This window comes from Lolium rigidum, chromosome 4 (genome assembly GCF_022539505.1).
Source record: "Lolium rigidum isolate FL_2022 chromosome 4, APGP_CSIRO_Lrig_0.1, whole genome shotgun sequence".
Lineage (NCBI taxonomy): Eukaryota > Viridiplantae > Streptophyta > Magnoliopsida > Poales > Poaceae > Lolium > Lolium rigidum.
Window position 1 is genome coordinate 259,318,350 of NC_061511.1, and position 22,610 is coordinate 259,340,959.

The 22,610-nt window shown below is 44.5% G+C and overlaps 1 protein-coding gene and 1 non-coding gene across 2 annotated transcripts; one reads left to right on the forward strand and one right to left on the reverse strand.

The window, feature by feature from the left end:
* Positions 1-12,550: 12,550 nt before the first annotated feature.
* TRNAK-CUU lies at positions 12,551-12,623 on the reverse strand. The gene has a single exon. It is a non-coding gene; the product is annotated as a tRNA-Lys (tRNA).
* A 984-nt stretch (positions 12,624-13,607) lies between these two features.
* On the forward strand, positions 13,608-22,372 carry LOC124650361 (protein ESMERALDA 1-like). Its single transcript, XM_047189893.1, has 10 exons — positions 13,608-14,027; positions 16,731-16,800; positions 17,674-17,741; positions 17,864-17,952; positions 18,942-19,139; positions 20,618-20,822; positions 20,921-21,088; positions 21,226-21,393; positions 21,469-21,659; positions 21,770-22,372. Exons 1-10 carry the CDS (start codon positions 13,608-13,610, stop codon positions 21,930-21,932), a joined length of 1,740 nt encoding a protein of 579 aa, XP_047045849.1. The 3' UTR covers positions 21,933-22,372.
* The last annotated feature ends 238 nt before the right edge of the window (positions 22,373-22,610 follow it).

Consider the following 22,610-nt stretch of genomic DNA (forward strand, 5'->3'; position numbering starts at 1 on the left):
GAATCCTGCGGGACCGGTACAACCAATCGATCTCGTATTCAGTAACGTTGGAGCCCATCCAGGCTCCGCGGGTGATTGGGGAAGGCTCTTCGCCAGATGATTGGCTGGAGCTACTCGAGGCTTCACCAGAGCTACTTGCTTCAAGGTGGCTGCCGGATGCTTGGCTAAAGCTACCGGATTCTAAATGGCTACCGGAATCTTGGTGGCTACCGGATCCCTGCTGGTTGCCGGAATCGGTCTCCATCGGATCTGAAGCTGTAGATTCGCCGGGAGATTGTCTACTATGTCTAACGGAAGAAGAAGAAGAAGATGCGGAGGAGGATTCCTCGTCAGACATTGGATGGGAGGGCGAAAGAAACAGAAATCCCACACTTGGACCCCGCGTGAAGATCTACGAGTAAGAAGAAAATCAAAGAAAAAAGAGGAAATAAGAACACCGTAGACCCAAGATCTGAAAAGCAAGCAGATGGCGAGCAAAGTAAGATTGGGACTAACCTTGAGCGTCGCAGTCGCTGAGGAAGGCTATCACCGGCGAAAGAAAGAACCTGCGGTCGCCGACGAGCACCGCCGACGACGAGGCGGAGAAGGTCGCGAAGAAGCAAGAATGTAGCGCACTCGAAGAAGGTGCTGCAGAAGACTCCCGCACGACGAGGTCCGGCGGAGGCGCGGCGTAAGTTCGCCGGGCGGCGAAGCTCAAGCAAGCAGCGGCGGACGAAGAGCGGCGAAGGCGCAGAGGCGAGGAGCACTGTGCGCAAAGGTAGGGGAATGCGAAGAAGAGGAAGAAGAAGGGGCAGTTGTGCTTATAAAGGAGAGAGAAGATGGGCCAAAAACCGCTGGGCCTCCGCGTTTCGCCTCGCGGCCAGCGACGGTTCGCACCGCGGGTCGCCACGTGGCAAAGAGGTACACGCGAAAAGAGGGAGGCCACACGGAGGCACACACGGAATCCGAAACGGCTAGTGGGATCTGCAGCGGTGCATTAAATGGGCGCGCGGGGGTCAAAGCGAAGTGACAACTGACACTGGCGCGACAGTCACAGTGCGCATGTCCCTGACAGGCACGGGACCCGATATATTCTCGACCTCACCGAGGAGATATTTAATAACTAAGATGCCGGAGACTATGATGCCGGAAAATGCCTTGCGAGCAGAGAAAATGCAAGTCCGAGCAAAGATGCCGGATTTGAGCCAAGAGCTAAGAAAGTTAAACCGGTATCCAAAGATACGGAAACCTGGCATGGTCTGTCGGATAGAATCCGCCAGACTATACCAGCTTCGGGGACTAATGTTGGGGGGATGACCCCCGGTATGCCAAAGGTATGCCAAACCGGATGGTCTCGCCCTTCAAGATACCGGTTTAATGTTCGTACCAGAATAAGAAGATAGAGTTTGGCTAAGTAAAGCTAAGCCGGTATCCCCAAGAGGGGTATACCGGAACCAGGAAGGAAAGATACCGGCGCACCGGAAGGAAGAGCATGTCGGCTGGCTGGTCAAAGATTCCGTCGAGAGCTAAAGGACAAGAATGAGCTAAGCAAAGTAGCTTTAAACGAAGGCTTGAAGACAAAGAAGAGGATGACGGCCAAAGAAGCCGGAGGACGTCGACCTCCCCTGTTTAAAGAAGACCCGGCGTCATCCGTGATTAAAGTAGCTTTATAAAGTATCTTTGTAAAGTAGTTTGTCTAGTCAAAGATCCCATTAGGGTTTCTTGTCCTCGTAAGCCACCCTCTCCCCTATATAAGGAGAGGGGCAGCCTCTTTCATACGCGCGATCCGGAGAAGAGAAAAACCCGTAACTCCGTTAAGATCAATAAACATGGTGATCTAGAGCGAGTTCATCCTTGTGTCTTTCTTCTTCTACCTCTGTCTTTGGCCAAGTTCTTGAGGAAAGCATCCGGAAGTTCGTCCATCTAGTCACAAACCCTCCCCCGAATCCTCTAGCGTCCATTCGGCCCCAAGATAAGCCATCCTATGGCATCTGTTTGTTCCCCACGACGACAATGCTTTAGTTGTTTAAGATTTTAGAAATCATTTTCCTGCGCAGTAATCATTAATTTAATACCCAGAAATGTGCATTTTTCGAAGTTCTCTAAAAATTACAAAAATTACACCGTTGGTCCTATTTTTCGACGAGGCACCCGGGAGTACCAGAGGATGACCTGTGGGGCACCAGGAGGTGCCACACCACCAGCCGGCGCGGCCAAGGAGGGGGGCGCACCACCCTGTGGTGTGGGCCCTCCTTGCCCCACTACATCATCTCTTCCTCCCAGCATCTTCTCTCTCCCGAAAAAACTCGTACCAAGTTCCTCTCACTCGTGTTTCTGCTCAAGAACTCGCGATTTTTCGATCTCCTTGCTCAGCCCAGATTTCTGTTTGAAATTTGGCACTTTTACTCCTTGGTATGTGACTCCTTCGATTGTCCAATTAGAATTTCATTTGGTTGAGTATATCTTGAATATTTTACTGCTGTAGATAACATGTTTAGTGAGCTTGCATGCTTGTTCTAAGTGGAAGAAACTAGTTTTGATGCATGTTTAGTACTCTAGCAAGTTCCTATAGTAGTTCCCTTCAATTATATACCTTGAAATCAAATTTTATAATGATTGTTGAAAATTTCAGAAAAGGAAGATGAAGAAATTCAAATTTGGAGAATTGTTCAAGAAAGGAACAACCAGCACCGGTAGGCCCTCGAGGGCGTCTACTCAGATTAGGCGATCCTACAATGAGGATGTCATCGCGCCTAGCTTCGCGCCCGAGGAGGACAATGGGGCTCCTAATGCTTCATCCTTCCCATGTTATGATTTTCTGACAAATGCAGGGATATTGGATGACTTCTTCACCCTTGTCAACAGGGCAGGCTTAGCCACCTACGTGGGAGATGAAAGGGAACAATACTACAGGCTCACCAAAGTTTTCGTTGAGAGCTTCAAGTTCCACAACACGCAATATGAGCCGACAGTTGCATTCAAGATCTATGATATTCCTGTTACTATGGAATTGGAGGAATTTTGTCGTGCATTGGATATTGCCCCTGTAGGTACAGCAAGGAGGATTGATGACAACCCCCGGGACCTGTTGGAGCTCTACCGAGGGATCACCGAGGATGATTGCCGCACCATCCAGCGAGGGAAGATAAGAAACATTCAACTCCCCGCTATTAAATATTTCGCATATTACATTGCTACTAGCATTTTGGGTAGAGAAAATACTAGCAATATCTCTAGCTACCATCTTGCTTTCTTGAATGCTGCACTTACTGGAGAGACATCTTATCATCTTGGTTCTCTTATTGCTCGCCGCCTGTCTAGCAGGGGGCCTATTTTTGGAGGAACTATTGCATTGCGCATTTTAACACATTTAAAGATTCCTCTTGATTCTAATGATGTGCCATTAACTCCTAGGAGACTAGATATTGCTGCTATGAAGAGCCATCATTTTGTTACTACTGACTCCACTATAGATAATATGGTCTATAGAATGTTGTTTGCTGATGGGAATGAGAAGGAAATCCCTCTTCCCCGACCAGGTTTGTTCAATATTGACAGGCAATCATGGTCGCTCACTAAGGAGGCGGTGGAGGAACATATGAAGATACAAGAATTCCACCAGCAACATGACTCCGAGAACGCCGAGCCCTCCTACGACTACACCGTCACATACCCCGACGTTTCCTCCAAGCACATACCCGGAACCGGGTCGTTCTTCGTCGTACTACGGAGACACCACTTCATGGGGACCGTGGGAATGAACTCCACTTAGGCCAAAAGCCTAAGCTGGGGGGAGGTATACCGGCATCACTCATTCTTTGCATATTATGGTTGCTGGATACTTGTATATACTTGTTTAGTCTCTAGAGTGGTTTTCTAATGAGAGGGAGATGATATTTGGGGAAGTGCTGTCCAAAAACAGATTCTGGGCTGTTACCAAAAAATTCGTGCGCACAGCCAGAACGTTATTTTGAGTTGCCAATTTTTGAGCATGTGCCCCAGGTTGTTATCTAACTTTCATTAGTTGAACACTTTTTGGTCTGAGCAATGGAAGATTTTTGTTAATTTCGATTTCTGTACTGCTGTCAGGATTTGGCAGATTTCTGTCATCCCGCTTTTCGTGTTTCGTTAGTTTGCATTCTTTTGTTTTCACTTTGTTTCTTTCCTAAAACACAAAAAGACCAAAAATATTTCTGTTGTTTCTCTTCACCATTTGTTTATTTGGTTCCTTGCTCTTAGTTTGCTTTATTTGCTATCGTTGGTTTGCTATGAGAAAACCCAAAAAGATTTTGCTTTGTTTGCTTGTTTTCTTTTGTTCTTGTTTCTAATTCGAAAACACCAAAAATATTTGCTGTTCTTCTTTGGTTTGTAAAGTTCATCATGAGTTCAATGGTCTTCGGTGGCTGGAGCGCGGTTTTCATTTCATATTATCCAAGCTACACAAGTGAAAAGGCAATAATGACGATCTACGACAATCTGATTGTGGTGAGAGGCTGGTATGAACTCTATTTGCTTTCATTTTTGTACATATACTCATCCATATGAGCATGCTTAGTTGGTTCATGTGAGGTATATGTTATTTGAGAAAGTCTAGTAGTTCATGATCTCTCATGTTTAGCTCCAATTTATTAATATGAGTAGCATGTCATGGATGTTTGCTTGCATTGTTTTATTCATAAGTAAGTATGACATTGTGGTATCCTCCTCTGAATAATTCATTTATATCGACTTGGCACATGCTCACGCATGCATATGACTGAACAAAAGTCAATTAGGCCTCGATGATTTATATTGCTTCAGAGTTATTGTATCACTTTTATGCCTCCGTTAATTTATTTTGCCGCAAGCATGATTATGACAAGTCATCGCTCTCTTGATTTGTCGCTCCCTAATCTTTTGCTAGCCTTCACTTGTACCGAGCGGGAACGCCGCTCGTGCTTCCAAACACCTGAAAACCAAGTTGTTCCAAAGTGTCCACCATAAATACCTATGCATGGCATTTCAAACCATTCCAAGTAAATTCTCATGCGCTACCTTTAAAACTTTCAAAATACTTCTCAATTTGTGTTAATGTTTCATAGCTCATGAGGAAGTATGTGGTGTTTAGCTTTCAACCTTGTCATTTACTTTTGACGGATTCTCATATGGACTAGTGGCACATCCGCTTATCCAATAATTTTGCAAAAAGAGTCGGCAATGGGATTCCCGATCCCGAATTAATTAACTTAAATAGACACTCCTCCATGGTTTGTGATTGTTGGACGGCACCCGAAGGATTCGGTTAGCCATGGCTTGTGTGAGCAAAGGTTGGGGGGAGTGTCATCATCATAATAAAACTTAAATAAAAAGGCACTCCTTCATGGTATGTGATTGTTGGCGGGCACCCGAGGATTCGGTTAGCCATGGTTTGTGTAAGAAAGGTTGGAAGGAGTGCCACATAAACATGCAAATAATTCATGGGAGCCGCTCTTGGGAGTCCGGTTGATGAGGTAGTTAGTGTACCCATTACCATTCGTTGACAACAACAAACACCTCTCAAAATAATTTTACTTCTGCTTTACAAATGAAAAGCTCTAGCGCATGTTAATCCCTGCTTCCCTCTGCGAAGGGTCAATCTTTTACTTTTATGATTGCGTCTCCATTCTTTCTTTGAGCACTATCTTGAGAGCACGAATGTCATTCTTAGTATAATATGCTTGTCTCAAAATATGATTGATTGTGGTATAACTTTGATGCTTTTATCTTTGACAATCACTACTTCTAGTCTTTCTATGAACTCAAGAGGTGCCTCGGCATTTATGTTTTGCCGATCAAATACGGGCAAGCGAGATACCACTTTATCATATTCTCTTATGAACATTGCAATCCTGCTTATATACATGATTCATGGTGCTTATTATTAATTGTTGGTACCTCTCCATGATTGACACAGCTGTTGGATGATCTTATTTGCATGTATCTTATTATGAACTGCTTAAGTATTAGCCATAGCATGAGAATATATACATCATATGAGCAAATGTGTTCGTGAAAGTTCTTTTATCGCTCAGTTGTTAACTGAATTGCTTGAGGACAAGCAATAAGCTAAGCTTGGGGGAGTTGATACGTCCAAAACGTATCTACTTTCCCGAACACTTTTGCTATTGTTTTGCCTCTAATTTGTGTATTTTGGATACAACTAACACGGACTAACGCTGTTTTCAGCAGAACTCGCTCCGGTGTCTCGTTTTTGTGCGTAAATCCAACTTTCGGGAAAATCCTCGGAATTTATGCAGAAGGCCCTATTTTACCAGAATATTGACGGAGCCAGAAGGGCAAGAGAGGTGGAGGCCCGAGGGCCCCACACCATAAGGCGGCGCGGCCTAGGGGGGGCCCGCGCAGCCCTATGGTGTGGCCCCCTCGGCTGGCCTCCGACGCCCCCCTTCGGACTACTTATCGGGTTCGACCTAAAAACGCACGGAGAGAAGTCGAAATCGCCAGAAACCCTCCAGAGAGCCGCCACATCGCGAAACTCCGTCTCGGGAGCCAGAAGTCTCCGTTCTGGCACTCCGCCGGGACGGGGAATTGGAGGAGATCATCACCGCCAACGCCTCTCCATCGACCAGCCATGTTTCCCCCATCCATGTGTGAGTAATTCCCCCGCTGTAGGCTGAAGGGGATGGTAGGGATTGGATGAGATTGGTCATGTAATAGTCATAAGATTGTTAGGGCATAGTGCCTAGTATCCGTAGATGTCACTTTTATGATATTGTTGCAACTTGTTATGCTTAATGCTTGTCACTAGGGCCCGAGTGCCATGATCTCAGATCTGAACATGTTATTGATTCATGAAGATATTCGTTGTTTATGATCTTACCTGCAAGTTGTATACACATGTCGCCGTCCGGAACCAATGGCCCCGAAGTGACGAAATCGGGACAACCGGAGGGAATGGTAGCGATGTGAGGATCACATGTGTTCACGGAGTGTTAATGCTTTGCTCCGGTACTCTATTAAAAGGAGTACCTTAATATCCAGATAGTTTCCCTAGAGGCCCGGCTGCCACCGGCTGGTAGGACAAAAGATGTTGTGCAAGTTTCTCATTGCGAGCACGTACGACTAAATATGGAACACATGCCTATTGATTGATTAGTACTTGGATACCGTTTTATTATTATCCGCAAATGCCCTCGCTTTGATTGTTACATGAGTTTCTCTCATCCATGCAACGCCCGTTAAATCCGTCCATGTGCCTACGGTATTTTAATCCTGCTGTTTACTATAATCACTACTCGCTGTCTTTATTTCACCGCTGCTGTTATTTCACTATTCCTACTCGCTATAAAACTGTTACTATCGATAAACTCTTGCGAGCAAGTCTGTTTCCAGTGCAGCTGAATTGACAACTCCGCTGTTAAGGCTTACAAGTATTCTTTGTCTCCCCTTGTGTCGAATCAATAAATTGGGTAATACTTCCCTCGAAGACTGTTGCGATCCCCTATACTTGTGGGTCATCAATAAACAAGTTCATGAAGAGCAAAGTAACAAGCATAGGAAGATAAAACAAGTGTAGCTTCAAAAATTTCAGCACATAGAGAGGTGTTTTAGTAACATGAAATTTTTTACAACCATATTTTCCTCTCTCATAATAACTTTCGGTAGCATCATGAGCAAACTCAACAATATAACTATCACATAAAGCATTCTTATCATGAGTCTCATGCATAAAATTATTACTCTCCACATAAGCATAATCAATTTTATTAGTTGCAGTGGGAGCAAATTAAACAAAGTAGCTATCATATATAGGAGGTATATTGTAATCATAATCAAATTTATCCTCCATAACAGGTGGTAACAAAAGACTACTATCATTATAATCATCATAAATGGGAGGCAAAGTATCATCAAAGTAAATTTTCTCCTCAATGCTTGGGGGACTAAAAATATCATGCTCATAAAAGCCAGCTTCCCCAAGCTTAGAATTTTCCATAGCATTAGCAACAATAGTGTTCAAAGCATTCATATTAATATGTTCCATGGGTTTTTAAATTTTCGCATCAAACCATCCATGTCTTAAATCAGGAAATAGAATAAGAAGGTCATTGTTGTCCATTATGCCTAACTAGTGTAAACAAGAAACCAAATGTCGCAATTGCAGAGTCTAAAGGAAATAGCTTCGAGTACTTACAACGGCGCCGGAAAATAGCTTAGTAGCCGAGATCCGGAGTGTGAGTACCTTTTACCTTTCCTCCCGGCAACGGCGCCGGAAAATAGCTTGATGTCTACGGGTGCTTCTATTCTTGTAGACAGGTGTTGGGCCTCCAAGAGCGAGAGGTTTGTAGAACAGCAGCAAGTTTCCCTCAAGTGGATCACCCAAGGTTTATCGAACTCGGGGAGGAAGAGGTCAAAGATATCCCTCTCATGCAACCCTGCAACCACAAAGCAAGAAGTCTCTTGTGTCCCCAACACACCTAATAGGTGCACTAGTTCGACGAAGAGATAGTGAAATACAAGTGGTATGAATGAATATGAGCAGATAGTACGGCACCGGAAAATAGCTTATCGGCGTGCAGTTGATGGTAGCAATATTGCAGGAAGTAAACAAGCAGTAGTAACGCAGCAGTAGTAACGCAGTAGAAACAAGTAAACAAGCAGCGATAGCGATATTTAGGAACAAGGCCTAGGGATTAGACTTTCACTAGTGGACACTCTCAACTTTGATCACATAACGGAATAGATAAATGCATACTCTACACTCTCTTGTTGGATGATGAACACATTGCGTAGGATTACACGAACCCTCAATGCCGGAGTTAACAAGCTCCACAATTCAATGTTCATATTTAAATAACCTTAGAGTGCATGAAAGATCGACACGACTAAACCAAGTACTAACATAGCATGCACACTGTCACCTTCACACCATGTAGGAGGAATAGATCACATCAATACCATCATAGCAATAGTTAACTTCATAATCTACAAGAGATCATAATCATAGCCTACGCCAAGTACTAACACGGATGCACACACTCGTCACCATTACACCGTGCAGGAGGAATAAAACTACTTTAATAACATCACTAGAGTAGCACATAGATAAATTGTGATACAAAACACATTGCAATCATAAAGAGATATAAATAAGCACTTCACTACGCCATTCATAACGGTGAATAAGTATTCCGTGAAATATAGCCTAAGAGACCCACACGGTGCACACACTCGTCACCTTTACACACGTGGGACAAGGAGTCTCCGGAGATCACATAAGTAAAACCCACTTGACTAGCATAATGACATCTAGATTACAAGCATCATCATATGAATCTCAATCATGTAAGGCAGCTCATGAGATTATTGTATTGAAGTACATAGGAGAGAGATTAACCACATAGCTACCGGTACAGCCCCGAGCCTCGATGGAGAACTACTCCCTCCTCATGGGAGCAGCAGCGGTGATGAAGATGGCGGTGGAGATGGCAGCGGTGTCGATGGAGAAGCCTTCCGGGGGCACTTCCCCGTCCCGGCGGCGTGCCGGAACAGAGACTCCTGTTCCCCAGATCTTGGCTTCGCGATGGCGGCGGCTCTGGAAGTTTTCGCGTACCGTGGCTTATTCGTATCGTGTTTTAGGTCAGGGACCTTTATATAGGCGAAGAGGCGGAGTCGGAGGGCTGACGAGGCGGCCAAACAACAGGGTGGCGCGGGCCCAGCCCTGGCCGCGCCACCACCATGTGTGGGCCCCCTGTGGCCCCTCTCTGGCGGCTCTCGGGTGTTCTGGATGCTTCCGGGCAAAATAGGAACCTGGGCGTTGATTTCGTCCAATTCCGAGAATATTTCGTTACTAGGATTTCGAAACAAAAAACAGCAGAAAACGAGAACTGGCACTTCGGCATCTTGTTAATAGGTTAGTTCCAGAAAATGCACGAATATGACATAAAGTGTGCATAAAACATGTAGATATCATCAATAATGTAGCATGGAACATAAGAAATTATAGATACGTTGGAGACGTATCAGTCACCAATTACAACCCACGGTAGATTGTTATTGCCATTAAGACCTCTCAACCTATCCCAAGTCTTGTACTTATCATCCCATCGAGGCTCACCATATATACCTGTCAGTCTCCAAACTCTCTGTGGGGATTCAATGATTTTAACATCAATATATTTGGGGTCAGAAAAAATTTGTTGTACTGTGATTTCCCTCTTCCAAAACAACAAGACTCCACCACTTCTCGAGGAGTTAGGATTAACAATCTTAGAGTCCATCTCTAAACAGCGTCTTAAGCATTCAGCAGGGTAATCATCCAAGTGTGTCTGAGAAAGAAAAATAATGTCAGGATTATAACGCCTTCGAAGGTCCGAAAGCGAACGAACTGTCAGGTCATTCCCTAGACCCTGAAAGTTCAGAGATAAGATTTTCATTGCGATCGGGCAGACTCCTCCAGGGAGCCCGCCGATCCTAGTGAAGGGGAGTCAGCCCCATCCTTATTTGAGCGTTTCTTTCTGTCATTCTCCGATTTGTTTCCAATAACATCAGTAGGGATAACCCTCTCATCTGTCACCATAGCTGCCGCACCGTGTCCTGCAACAACCTTCTCAGGGAAATCTTCATCAGTGGTTTCCGTAGGGAATTCCAATTGTCGCTTGGCATTGAGATCATTTGTTGTTTGTTCAGACATTACAGTGTCATTCTGCTTAACTGGGATGGATGTCGTGTCCTTCAAAGAGTCATCCAACAAGGTATCATTAATAACAACAATAGCATTGTGGCGCCAGGCAACAGCCGGAGCAACACCAATTCGCCCAGTTTGAGGTAAGACAGTACCCTGCATGCGATCACGTTGGCTAGGCCCAGCTCCCCGGCCAAAAACTTCAGCAGAACCACATCCAAAGAAATTACGGCCATGGCTACCTCTAGCTCCTCCACGGTTGCCGCCAAAGGCAAACCGGCCATGCCAAGTTTCTCTTTCCGCTTTGAGGTAATCGCCCCACTTTAGAGAATTTTCATCGTGTTCACCAGAGCCGCATTCCAAGTGTGTGTGACCGACCAAACCGCAAGCCCCGCAGAACCTTGGCATTTTTTCATACTGAACTTTGAAGAATTCCCGTTGGCCTTCCCTAGATATGGTCACAAAGCGACCAATTGGTTTTCGTAAATCCAGTTTGACCTTTACCCGAATAAAGTTGCCCAGACCATGAGGACTTGAATCTACTTCAACAGCCACACCCAGCTTTTTAGCCGCCAGGTTCTTGACCAGGGATTCACCCCTATATCCATCAGGTAACTTGTGAATCTGGACCCATACAGCTAAATAATTCATGTTGACAGTATCAGGATCAGCAAAACCGTCATATTCCTCAATAGTTACTGCATTCTGTCTAAACAGCCATGTACCTCCTTTTGTTACTTTCAACCAATCTCCTAGGCAAGAGCATTGAACTGTAAACATATTATCCTCAAGGGCCCTGAATTTTACCTCTTTCGCCGGACTCCACGCTGTACGCATATGTTGCTCGAAGGTTTGTGGACTAAAGAAATTCACAGTATGGACTTTAACCAATGCCGTCCACTTAATACCCTCTCTGGGCACATCCTCTTGATCCTCGAAAACCAAATCATCAATTTCATCATCGTCGATGCCCAGCCTCTGGAGGAGATCTCCAAGACGTTCATCCTTTTTTGAGCCTGATCCTTCAGCCATCTGGCTCGCCGCACTCGACGCCGGAGACGCCATGAGGGGCGAACCGAGATCAAACCCTAGCGACACCTTTGGAGAGCGGGGAGACCGGGGCGTTGGCGCGGGAGGCAAGCCTGCAGCGTCGATCGTCCGGGAGCAACAGGTCTTCAGCGAAACCGATCTTTGGCCTGAAGGAGGAAACCCTAGTCGCCTAGGTCGTAAACCCTAGTCGCCAGAGCGCCTAGGTCTCAGCGATATTCCTGCGTGAGCCCAGGCAATAATTAGATTCAGGGTTCAAGGTGACATGTTTTCTTGGTAGCATCCAGGCAGGATGTCGTAGAAAGACTGGACGCGTTGTGACGCTGCAACAGACGAAGACGGATTAAACGCCTAGAGGATACGGGCCGCGCAACACTCAGCGGCGAAGGCCCATCAACATAGAATGACTAAGGCGTAGACTTGACGAAACGCACACAGGCGACGGGCAAAGGAAGCCACATCGGTCGACCTTGGCTTTTTTTTTTGTACGTCCAACCCGTTTAATTACTGTGCGGTGGCAATCTTTGTAATTAAGTTTGAAAAACAGGGGTGAGTCAAAAACGGGCGAAAAAAATGGGGAGAAACCTTACTTACTTTATTAGTAGGTAAAGATATGTCTTAGTTATATAGTAGGAGGGTGGAGGGAGAGAAGAGAGGTGTCTTTCCGATTGCAGCGAAAAGGAAGACCAGGTTTGCGGCAAGCCCTAAGGTTCCGTAGCAACGCACGAACATTCAACTAGTTTTAAGTAATAGAGATAGAAAGATAAATAGGTTTTTTCACGGGAGGGAGACTGTTAATTTTCATTTTGTAGGAAGGGTATAAATAAAAACTACCGAAGTACCCAAAAATGAAGAGTACACATTCGCCCACCGTGGGGCTCGAACCCACGACCACAAGGTTAAGAGCCTTGCGCTCTACCAACTGAGCTAGACGGGCTGGTGTTCCATTTCGAAGCATTTATTTATATGTATCCAATACTAATGCTCGAACCCTCAAGTTTCGGGCGTTGTCATCGCAAAAGCAGCACGCGCAGTATACTGAACCTTTGCCCTGCTCGCACGGAATGTCGTTGGCAGGCAACTTTTTTGAGAGATGAACGAAACATCTATCCTTTGCTTCAGCCTTGTATCCACCTCACACATTTACTATTGTCGAAGAACATTCATCGCATGAAAACAAACCACCGCACTGCTACTATTCTTTCCGTGAGTGCTTCGACCATACGGAGTACATAACTAACTTACTAACCTATCAATCAACCCGACAGTCATGGCTTGCACGAACAAAAGAAAAATCATTAGGCTTAGCACACTGTTCCCCATTCACGGCTTAACCACCAATTCCTTAGGCTTATTATATGAGCACACTGTTTTAGTACCAATGTATGCTAATGGCTTCACCTACTGCCATACAACGGAACCATCGCTATCAAAAATCGAAGACCGTAGCTAGCTCGCAGAGCTCTCGCTGTCCCGCACCTTAACCACCCGAGTTTAAGCGCCTGAAACGCGCCGTACGTTTTTGACTCGCCATGATGGAGCACACGACCTCGGCCTCTCACGGCGCTTTGCGATCCGTGAAGCCACGTCTCGGATTAGCTCCGCGCCGTCGGATGCGCCTGGAGATCTGCCTCGTGCTCCAGTTGACTCCGCCAACTCGCAAAAGCTCGAGCGGCTTTTAAAAAGGCCCAGACAGAATTCCAGCTCGGCTCGTGTAGACGTGTACTAGTGTCGTCCTCTGTACGCCGTGACGGACCGAGGCCGGCCAACTTGCCGCCGCCTCCTCCGCCGCGCGTGACGCGCGCCGCCGCCGCTCCGGTCTCGCGGCCACCTCCTCCCGCCCCCCTCGCATCTCGCCTCGCCCCCATTGCGCGCCGCGGCAGCGATCGCGCGCGGGGGGAGCCCTAAAACCTAGCCGCCGATGCAGGGCCAGGCGTACAGCCGCCTGGGCAGCTTCGGCGGGTCCGCGGGCACGCCGTCCCCTCCCCCGCCGCCGTCCCCGGCGCGGGGCGGGGGGAGGCGGACGCCGGGGAAGGGGCCCTCCTCCGCGAGGGGATCCCACGAAGCCGCCGCCGCCGCCGCCGCGGCGGGGGTCGTCGGGTGGGGCGCCGCGGCGAGGCGGGCGGCGTGGGCGCTGCTCGCGGCGCTGCTGCGGAGGCAGGCCGTGTTCCTCTTCGCGCCGCTGCTCTACGTCGCCGCCATGCTGCTCTACATGGGCTCCCTCCCGCTCGACGTCGTGCCGCGGATCATCACGCGCTCCGCGCCGGGCTCCGTCTACCGCAGCCCGCAGCTCTACGCGCGCCTCCGCGCCGACATGGACGCCGACAACTCCACCGACGCGGTCAGTTCTCTCCTCCCTCGCCGCATTTTTTGGAGTTTCGGGATGCAATGTGGTTATTACTACTCGTACTGTGACTCTGTGAGGCTGGGCTGGTTGACTTGGTGTGTTGAAAGTTTTCACGGATGCGCTATCAGCAACTGCTCCTGTCAGATTAGTTTAGTCCAAGTTGATTAGCTCGAACCGAGCCCTTGTCCTCTTTCAAATGGCCGGGAATGGCAGCGCAGTGGTTGTTGACCGGTTGGATTTTCCTTGCTTATTTCCTAGTTTATGTGACTTCTGCAGCCTCGTGGATGACCGATGGGTCATCATCATTATAAGCTCTATTATTCACTTTCTCAAACTTCTGTGATTCAGTTAGTCCTTGAAAGATCATGGACCTGTTTCAGTAATGTAACCTGTCATTGCCCACAAGGTGTTTGACAGGAGGACCAAGTGTCCTGCTTCTCCAGTTAACATAAAAATGGGGAACCGACGATGTAATGTAGTTTGGGCTGCCATTCTCTATCCTTTAGACTGTTATAATGTATTGGACGAATCAGCTCTTGTAACCATTGCTAGATGTGCTTGCCTTGCCTCCATCATGTCATGGAGAATATCATAGCTGCGGGTAGAAGTTGCCATGTACCATTGGATACTACAAAAGTAGAATCAAACCAAGCATGTGATAATCTCAAGTGAAAGGATTTTGAGTGTGTTTGAAAAGTCCAAACCACTTTGTTCTGCATACAAATCTGTGAAACTTGTTTGCACAAAAAATATGGGTGCACGAATCGAAAGGTAAAACATGGAATAAGCATCTCAAGTAATACAATCTATCTCTGCCCATTGTCTGTTCCAGTATTTGTGCAATGGGTCTACTGTAAATCGACAATTAGTGTGCCCACAAATGGAAGAGAAGAAAATGTGTTACCTTGTTAGATTAGTTTACTCCAGGTTGATTAGTTTGTCTTTTTTCAGATGGCCGGGAATGGCACTTGAGTTGTTGTTCACCTGTCCTAGTTTTTCCTAGTTTATGTGATTGTTGCAGCCTCATGGATGACCATTGGTTTATCAAATGTCTATGATTCAGTTAGTCCCTGAAAGATCATTGGAATGCTTGTAGGCTCAAGGGATGTTGCCGGTCTGTTCATTCAGTAATGTAACTTGTGAATGCCCTCAGGGTGTTTGACAGGAGGGCTAATGCTTCATCACTATTTAATATAAAAATGAGGCGGGCTTCCCCCCATTCAAGAAAAGATGTTGTCATACTTTTACAGTTTGGGCTACCATTCACTATCCTTCAAAATAACAATAATGAAGCTCCTGTATTGGTCAAATTAGCTCCTGTAAGAGTTGATAAATGCGTTTGCCTTGCCTCCATCATGCCGCTGAGAATATCATAGCTACGGGTAAAAGGTACTAGCATGTACCATTTGAGGCCTCGTTCGGTTCATGGGGGCCCAAACCCCACGTGGAACAAACCACGAGAGAATTCGGGTGATCCCCACATGTCACCCTCATCCCGATAATTCCTCCTCCTGTAATCTCTCAGAGCTTTGACCGTTCGGTTACGATACAAGTCGGGGAGAAGCGCTGGTGAGGAACTTTGCGAGGCAGGGAACGTCCGTCCTCGCCGCCATCCACTCGCGTGCTTGTCACCATCCTCGCCGCCGTCCACTCCCGTGCTCGCCGCGGTCCTCGCCGCCGTCCACTCCCGTGCTCGCCGCGGCCCTCGCCGCCGTCCATGTACCCCGTCCTCCCACCGTCCCCGCAGGAGCCACCGTCCAGCCTGCCCTCACTGCAGTCCCCGACGGAGCCGCCGTCCGTCCCTCACCCGCCGGAGCCGCCGTCCCTCACCCGCCGGAGCCGCGTCCTTCCTTCCACGCCGGTGCTGCATCTGAATCGAGCGAGACGAGACAGGAGCGCGATTGTCCTTTTTCCATCGTACCGATTCGGAGAGCCAGACGGGGAACGGTTCCACGGGGTGGGACGAGATATTTTTAAACCCGGCGATTTGGACGGGATTGGGGTGGTTTCGGCCGGGGTGAGATTCCAACCGGGTTTAACCGAACACGTTTCTTAGCAGGGTCCGGGATCAATCCCCGGCCAGGCCAATCCCGGCTAACCCCCGGGTTTCGGTCCAAATCCCGGCCGGGGCGGGAACAACCGAACGAGGCCTGATCCTACAATAGTAGAATCGGAACAAGCATGTGATACTCATCCTCTAAAGATAACAGGGGCAAGTCAACAAAAACAAGCTTCTCCTGTATTTCGGTTCCTGACATCTCTTTTACATTCATCTCATTTCCTTACCAGTCACATGCATCCTCAGTACCTACTTGCTATACCATCAAGCGGAAGGATTTTGAATATGGTTAAAAAGGCCAAACCACTTATTTTACATACAAATCTGTGAAACTTGTTTGAACATGAAATGCGGGTGCATGAATCAAAAGGTAAAACATGGAATAAGCACCTGCAGAAATACAAATCTATCTCTGTTCATTGCCTGTTCCAGTATCTGTGCAACGGGTCTTCTGTAAGTCAACAATTAGTGTGCCCACAAATGTAAGAAAAGAAGAATATGTTCCATCATACTGTGTTTGATTCTGATATATTCTTTTATGATAGTATTTCTTTTGCCTCATACGCATAATTGTTTATTCACAATCTATGCACATTTTGCATACCTGCTTCTTCTCTCACGTTGTCATATTTTTGTAGCTAGCAACTGTATGGAGGCAAACTTACAAAGGTGGTGCCTGGCGACCTTGCATAAGCAACGTGACAAACAGTATGCCATCTACCTGCCTTTTTTTCCTGCTAATATGTCTATCTGTATTTTATGTAATTTCATTGGGTTACTTTTCTCTCACATATTGATGAACTCCTGAGCATATTCAGATTTATGATAGAGAAGACTTGCTTTCTTGTATTCTATCATGTGGAAAGTTAATTTTGTGTCTTCATGGATTTGTTGGTCAGAATTACATTATTGCTATAGTTTCCTCTTATTGTTTTGCAAATGCCAATACCATTCCAGGTCTTGTTTCCCTCCATTATCTAGTCATAGCTTTTCTGTGGTGAGTTCCTATAAAAATTACCAGCACAGCATGGCAGCATGTTGAGACCAATAGCGTTTAACATGTATGGGCTTGTAAAGTCTCATGATGATTAGTTGATCATGTCCCTAATATAATTTACTGACCTCGTTTAACATACTTGGGACAGTCAGGTGTTTTAGTTTTAGAAAACTTTGATATTTAAATATGCAAATCATACTACATTCCCTGTTTCTCTTTTTGCTACTTTGACATTGTTGATATGTATAAGTGGATTGCGTTGGCTAGTGATGAAGCTTAACATGGTATCAGAGCCCTAGTCCTGGCTTTCACTATTTGCCCACCCCTATGTCCGCCGTGTATACGATCATTCATAACTGTGCTATTCTTCTTTCCACGTGTTGACATTTTTCTCTTCTCCCGGTCACGCGTAAGAAGGGGTGTTGATATGTATAAGTAGATTGCCTAGCCCTTTCCATCGGTTCAGACTTTTGGTTGCGTTGGCTAGTGCATGAAGCTTAACAGACATCACATGGATGTCTTCTTAATTTTACAAAACAAGTACTACCAAATTAGTGTTTAATATTTTATGTTGACTTGTGTAGGTTTGCCTGAATCAAATGGTTATATATATGTGGAGGCAAATGGTGGTTTGAATCAGCAGAGGACATCAGTAATTGCCTCCCCTCGATATTCTTGATGCTTCTCTTCATATGTGGCAACTTATATTTGTCAACGTCATACTTTTTTTTTCTGAACTTGGGCTTCTCTTTCTTCTGTTTTTCTGTCTTTCAGATATGCAACGCTGTTGCTATTGCAGGTTTTTTAAATGCTACTCTTATTATCCCGAATTTCCATTTCCACAGCATCTGGAAGGATCCAAGGTTTCCTCATTTCTCTCTCACTCCATCCTCAAATATTTTTAGTTTGGCTAGTTACCCACTTGACATTAAATCTGAAATAGATACTGTTGAAAGATGGATGGTTTATTTGGTTAGTGCTAAAAAAATAGTTGGCCTTTGTTGGGATGTTTGCCCTTTTTTGTATGCTTGCCCCTTTGGCTGTTTCTCTATATCATTTTTCTCATTTCTTGGATGAACTTCAGGAACCAAAAGCTTGTCCAATATTTCGTTTAGCCAACCAAACACGCCCTAAAAGTTTGTAATACTAATTTACAATATATCATTTCTTCTAATAAGCTTGGCGATTCTGTTAGATACTTCTGTACGTACCTTTGCAAAACGCTCTCTTCCTCAGTTTTTTCTTTCAAACTTTGTGGTTTCTGGAGCATTAGGGTTCTTCTTCAGTTTAGTTTTTTTAAAAGCTTCCTCTTCAGTTTTGTATGCTTAATTACTGCCTTGATAGGTTTAACTTCAAATTAGAATGTCATGTCAGTTAAGGCTGTTGAATTCCAGAATACCACCATCCCATCCCAAATTCCCAATGCTCCGCCTGTATCTTAATAAAACACACAAGTCTATGTTGATATGAAGTGGCATGTAGCCATGTACACTCTCTTGCTGGCTGCACTTGAGTGCACAAGGTATCACACTTAAAAGGATAGATATTGGTACTGGTTGTTATCCTTGGTTGCTTGCTGAGCAATTTAAACTCAATGGAGGAATGGTCGTTAGTTTTACTGTTAAAGTTCTAAAAGGGTGAGACTAATTGAATATTTAAGATATGAACTAGCACACAGTACTGAACTTTGTCCTGCTTTGCGTATAGTTGGACAGTTTATGTATTTATTCCAGTTGGTTGAATGTATCTGGCTATCTGCCTTTGGTTCCAGCTTCTTCAACTTCATTCTTATGCAAAACTACTAATGATTTAGTAAAAATATATGATTTATGATGTTTTCTTTTGTATACAGCAAATTCAGTGATATTTATGATGAAAACCACTTTGTAAAGCGTTTACAAAATGATGTCCGGATAGTTGACAAAGCGCCTGACTTTATAATGGAGCGTTTTGGTCACAATATAACCAATGTATTCAATTTCAAGATAAAAGCTTGGTCTCCTATTAAATACTACAAAGATGTTGTTCTTCCGAAGTTGGTTGAAGAAAGGTGCGTTAACACTTAAAATCCAATTCAGTTGTCACTCTGGAATTAAATTTGCTTCTGTGAATTTATTTTGGCTATATCCTGGTTTATTATGCATATTCTTTTTGTCCTTTTTTATAAATTCTCGGTTGATCACTCCCCTTGTATACAATGCAATTATGTTATATGCTTCTTCAAGTGCTTCTAGCCTTAGTTATGGTATAAACACTTGGAGAACTCGTGTCCTTGAAGGCAATTTGATATCCTGTTCACATGGAAATCTATAACTTTGGTTAGTACAGTACTAGCCTTATATTTAGTGTACCCTTATATCTACAACAGCATTAACCTATATATAGTTAGCTAACGTAGGACATTCTGATATTAGCAGTTATTGATGAAATATGGTTGGAGTTGTCTTACTCTTACCAGTATTATGCGCAGTTTTTGTAGCGAGGTACCTTCTTACACTGAAAACTGACCTGTAATAACATGTTTTCAAAGATTCATTAACCGGTGATACTGCCTAACTTGATTGATTGTTCTGAAGAACGTTGATTTGCTTACTCTTATCTTTGCACTTAGAGTTTATACGAAAATAGTTCAGAGTCTCTTAATGGGATATTTCTGTAAATTTTAGGAAAATGAAGTAGATGACCCTGTTACATAAGTTGATTTTCTATACCCAGAAACTGCTGTTTTGTTAGGAATGAAGGTGGCATTGCCAGGGTATTTTTGGCGTGGTCGCTACTTTTTATGTTAGAGCTAAGCTGGCCAGGGTCCAACGACGGCGAATGGGCAACTTGTCCTCATGTAGCCGCTGCAACTGCAAGGCCTAATCACTGCGTAGTAGAGTGACTTATTTTGGATTTTTCGTAGTTGATCAATTAGGTTACACACCAGTTCTTTAAGTAGGGCTACTGAATTGATCGACAAGACTCAAAATCATATGTCTAATTCCTGAATAAAGCTTATCTCTATCTTCAAATTCTTACCTAAAGCTATCTCTTTACTGACTAGATAATCTCACATCTTTATTTTGTTATTTTCTAATGTAGTCCTTAAATTGCACATGTATGGCGTGCATAAGAGTTTGTGTAATGGAGACATATCATATTTGAACGCAATAACCCACTGAGATGGTGCTGTGAAAAATTGGAGACATCCAACTAATTGAATCTAGATGACCAGATGTATTTCTGAATTTATAGTACCATGTCTAAACTTTCAAGGTAAAATTCATTCTGTCAAATGGGAAAATAAATCAAAAGGATTTTATTTGAACCTACGAATCTAGAGGGCTTGAATAATATATAGACTACATCATAGAAAATATTTCAGAATTTTCATGTTGGATTGGTCCCGGAATCAATGTTTGATTGCATCGTTGCACCTCAAGATGTGATTAGTTGATTACACTTGATATTTCGCATTTTAAACACTATTATGTGCTTGCTTTTGTTATTATGCAACCTTTTCTGAAGCTATGCTCTGAACTACAGATTCATCAGGATTTCTCCTTTTGCAAATCGACTCTCTTTTGATGCCCCACCTGTTGTTCAACGGTTGAGATGCTTGGCGAATTTTGAAGCCCTGAAATTTGCAAACCCGATTGCTTCTTTATCTGAGACCTTAATTTCTCGAATGAGAGCAAAAAGTGCTGAAAGCAATGGGAAATATATCGCAGTGCATCTTCGTTTTGAGGAGGTTTGTTTTACTTTGTAAAAAATTGGTTATGTTACTTTTGGAAAACTAGAGATTCACTCTTTTCTGGTTGGAGGCGTCCACTAATTGTTGTCTTGCAGGATATGGTTGCCTTCTCATGTTGTGTGTATGATGGGGGTGACGAGGAGAAAAGGGAAATGGACACGGCCAGAGAAATAGGTTGGAAAGGGAAGTTTACAAAGAGAGGGCGGGTAATAAGGCCAGGAGTTATAAGAATGAATGGGAAATGCCCACTTACACCTTTGGAGGTATGTTTGTATCAGATATTAGAACTGCTCGCTGATGATATTGAAACTCTGACTTCTTTATTTCTCAAGCACATTTGGTAGTTCATGATCTAGTTAGGATCTTGATGATTTTCATGTTTATGCTACATGACCTTTAGGTTGGATTAATGCTTCGTGGAATGGGTTTCAACAATAAGACCGCAATTTTCTTGGCATCCGGAAAGATTTACAGATCAGAGAAAACAATGGCTCCTCTTCTTGAAATGTTTCCTCTTTTACAGACGAAAGAAACACTAGCATCAGATGAGGAACTTGCTCCATTCAAGGTATTGTTAGGTCAGCTGTACACAAATATGATGGAATTCCATATGGTATTGTTCTAAATGACATATTGTTGCCAGGACTTCTCCTCAAGGATGGCTGCAATCGATTATAGTGTTTGTGCCTATAGTGAAGTTTTTGTGACCACACAAGGTGGAAATTTCCCTCATTTTCTTATGGGACACAGAAGATACTTGTATGGTGGACATTCAAAGACAATTAAGCCAGACAAAAGAAGGCTGGCCATACTCTTTGATAATCCACGTATCGGGTATGGCATCGCACCGCACTTTTTTTTTCTTGTTTCAGATCCTAAGCATTTACACATCACATTCTTCATCTATATAGCCTATAGTCATGCCTTTTTTTACTTTTATGCAGATGGAAGTCATTGAAACGGCACTTGCTCAATATGAGAGCCCACAGCGATGCTAAAGGGGTTGAGATGAAAAGACCAAATGAATCAATATACACCTTTCCATGTCCTGACTGCATGTGCCGCGTGAACAGAACAGCACATTCGAAACCCATACACGCTAGATAGCGTTGGCACTTTAAACTAACCTATTTTTCTGGCATGCTGTATGATTTGTTCATCCTCGTGTACTGTGCGGTGGCGATTCAACTTCGCCTGCAAGCATACCTGACAGGGTGTTGTACATCGTCTTATGTTCTCCCTAGGGTGGCTTTTTTCCTTGTATGTGCCAACAAGGATGCCACAAATTGCATAGTCTTAGACAATCCAGCTGCTAACAATACAATGATTCGATCTAATACACACCAGTAGATGTATCTGACACCTACAGGGCTCCTATCTAGCGTCACTTAATCATTTAGTGTTCTAGTGCGGTAGTGCCCCTTGTACATGGCTCATTAGAATTTTGTTATCAGGCAGAAATTTTGATGCGAGGCAGACATTGTAAATTTTATTCTTAATTCTTGTTCATCTTGCTCTAGAGATGGGCAATGTTTCTATCCTTTAAACCTTGGTCTTCCCCCTCTGTTGTAACTTTGTCTCGCACTTGATCTTTTTCAATATGAGCTCCAGGAATCGACACTGTTATTTTTATCTTGTTACTATACAACCAAAATCTCTTCTTGCAGTATATACTTGCATACCTGCTTATTGACGATTTCTTATGAAAGTTTGCCATCCAACAATCAACTGCCGTGTCATCCCTTTATCTGCTGATAAGGGCATGAGCAATGGAGGCAGCTGTCC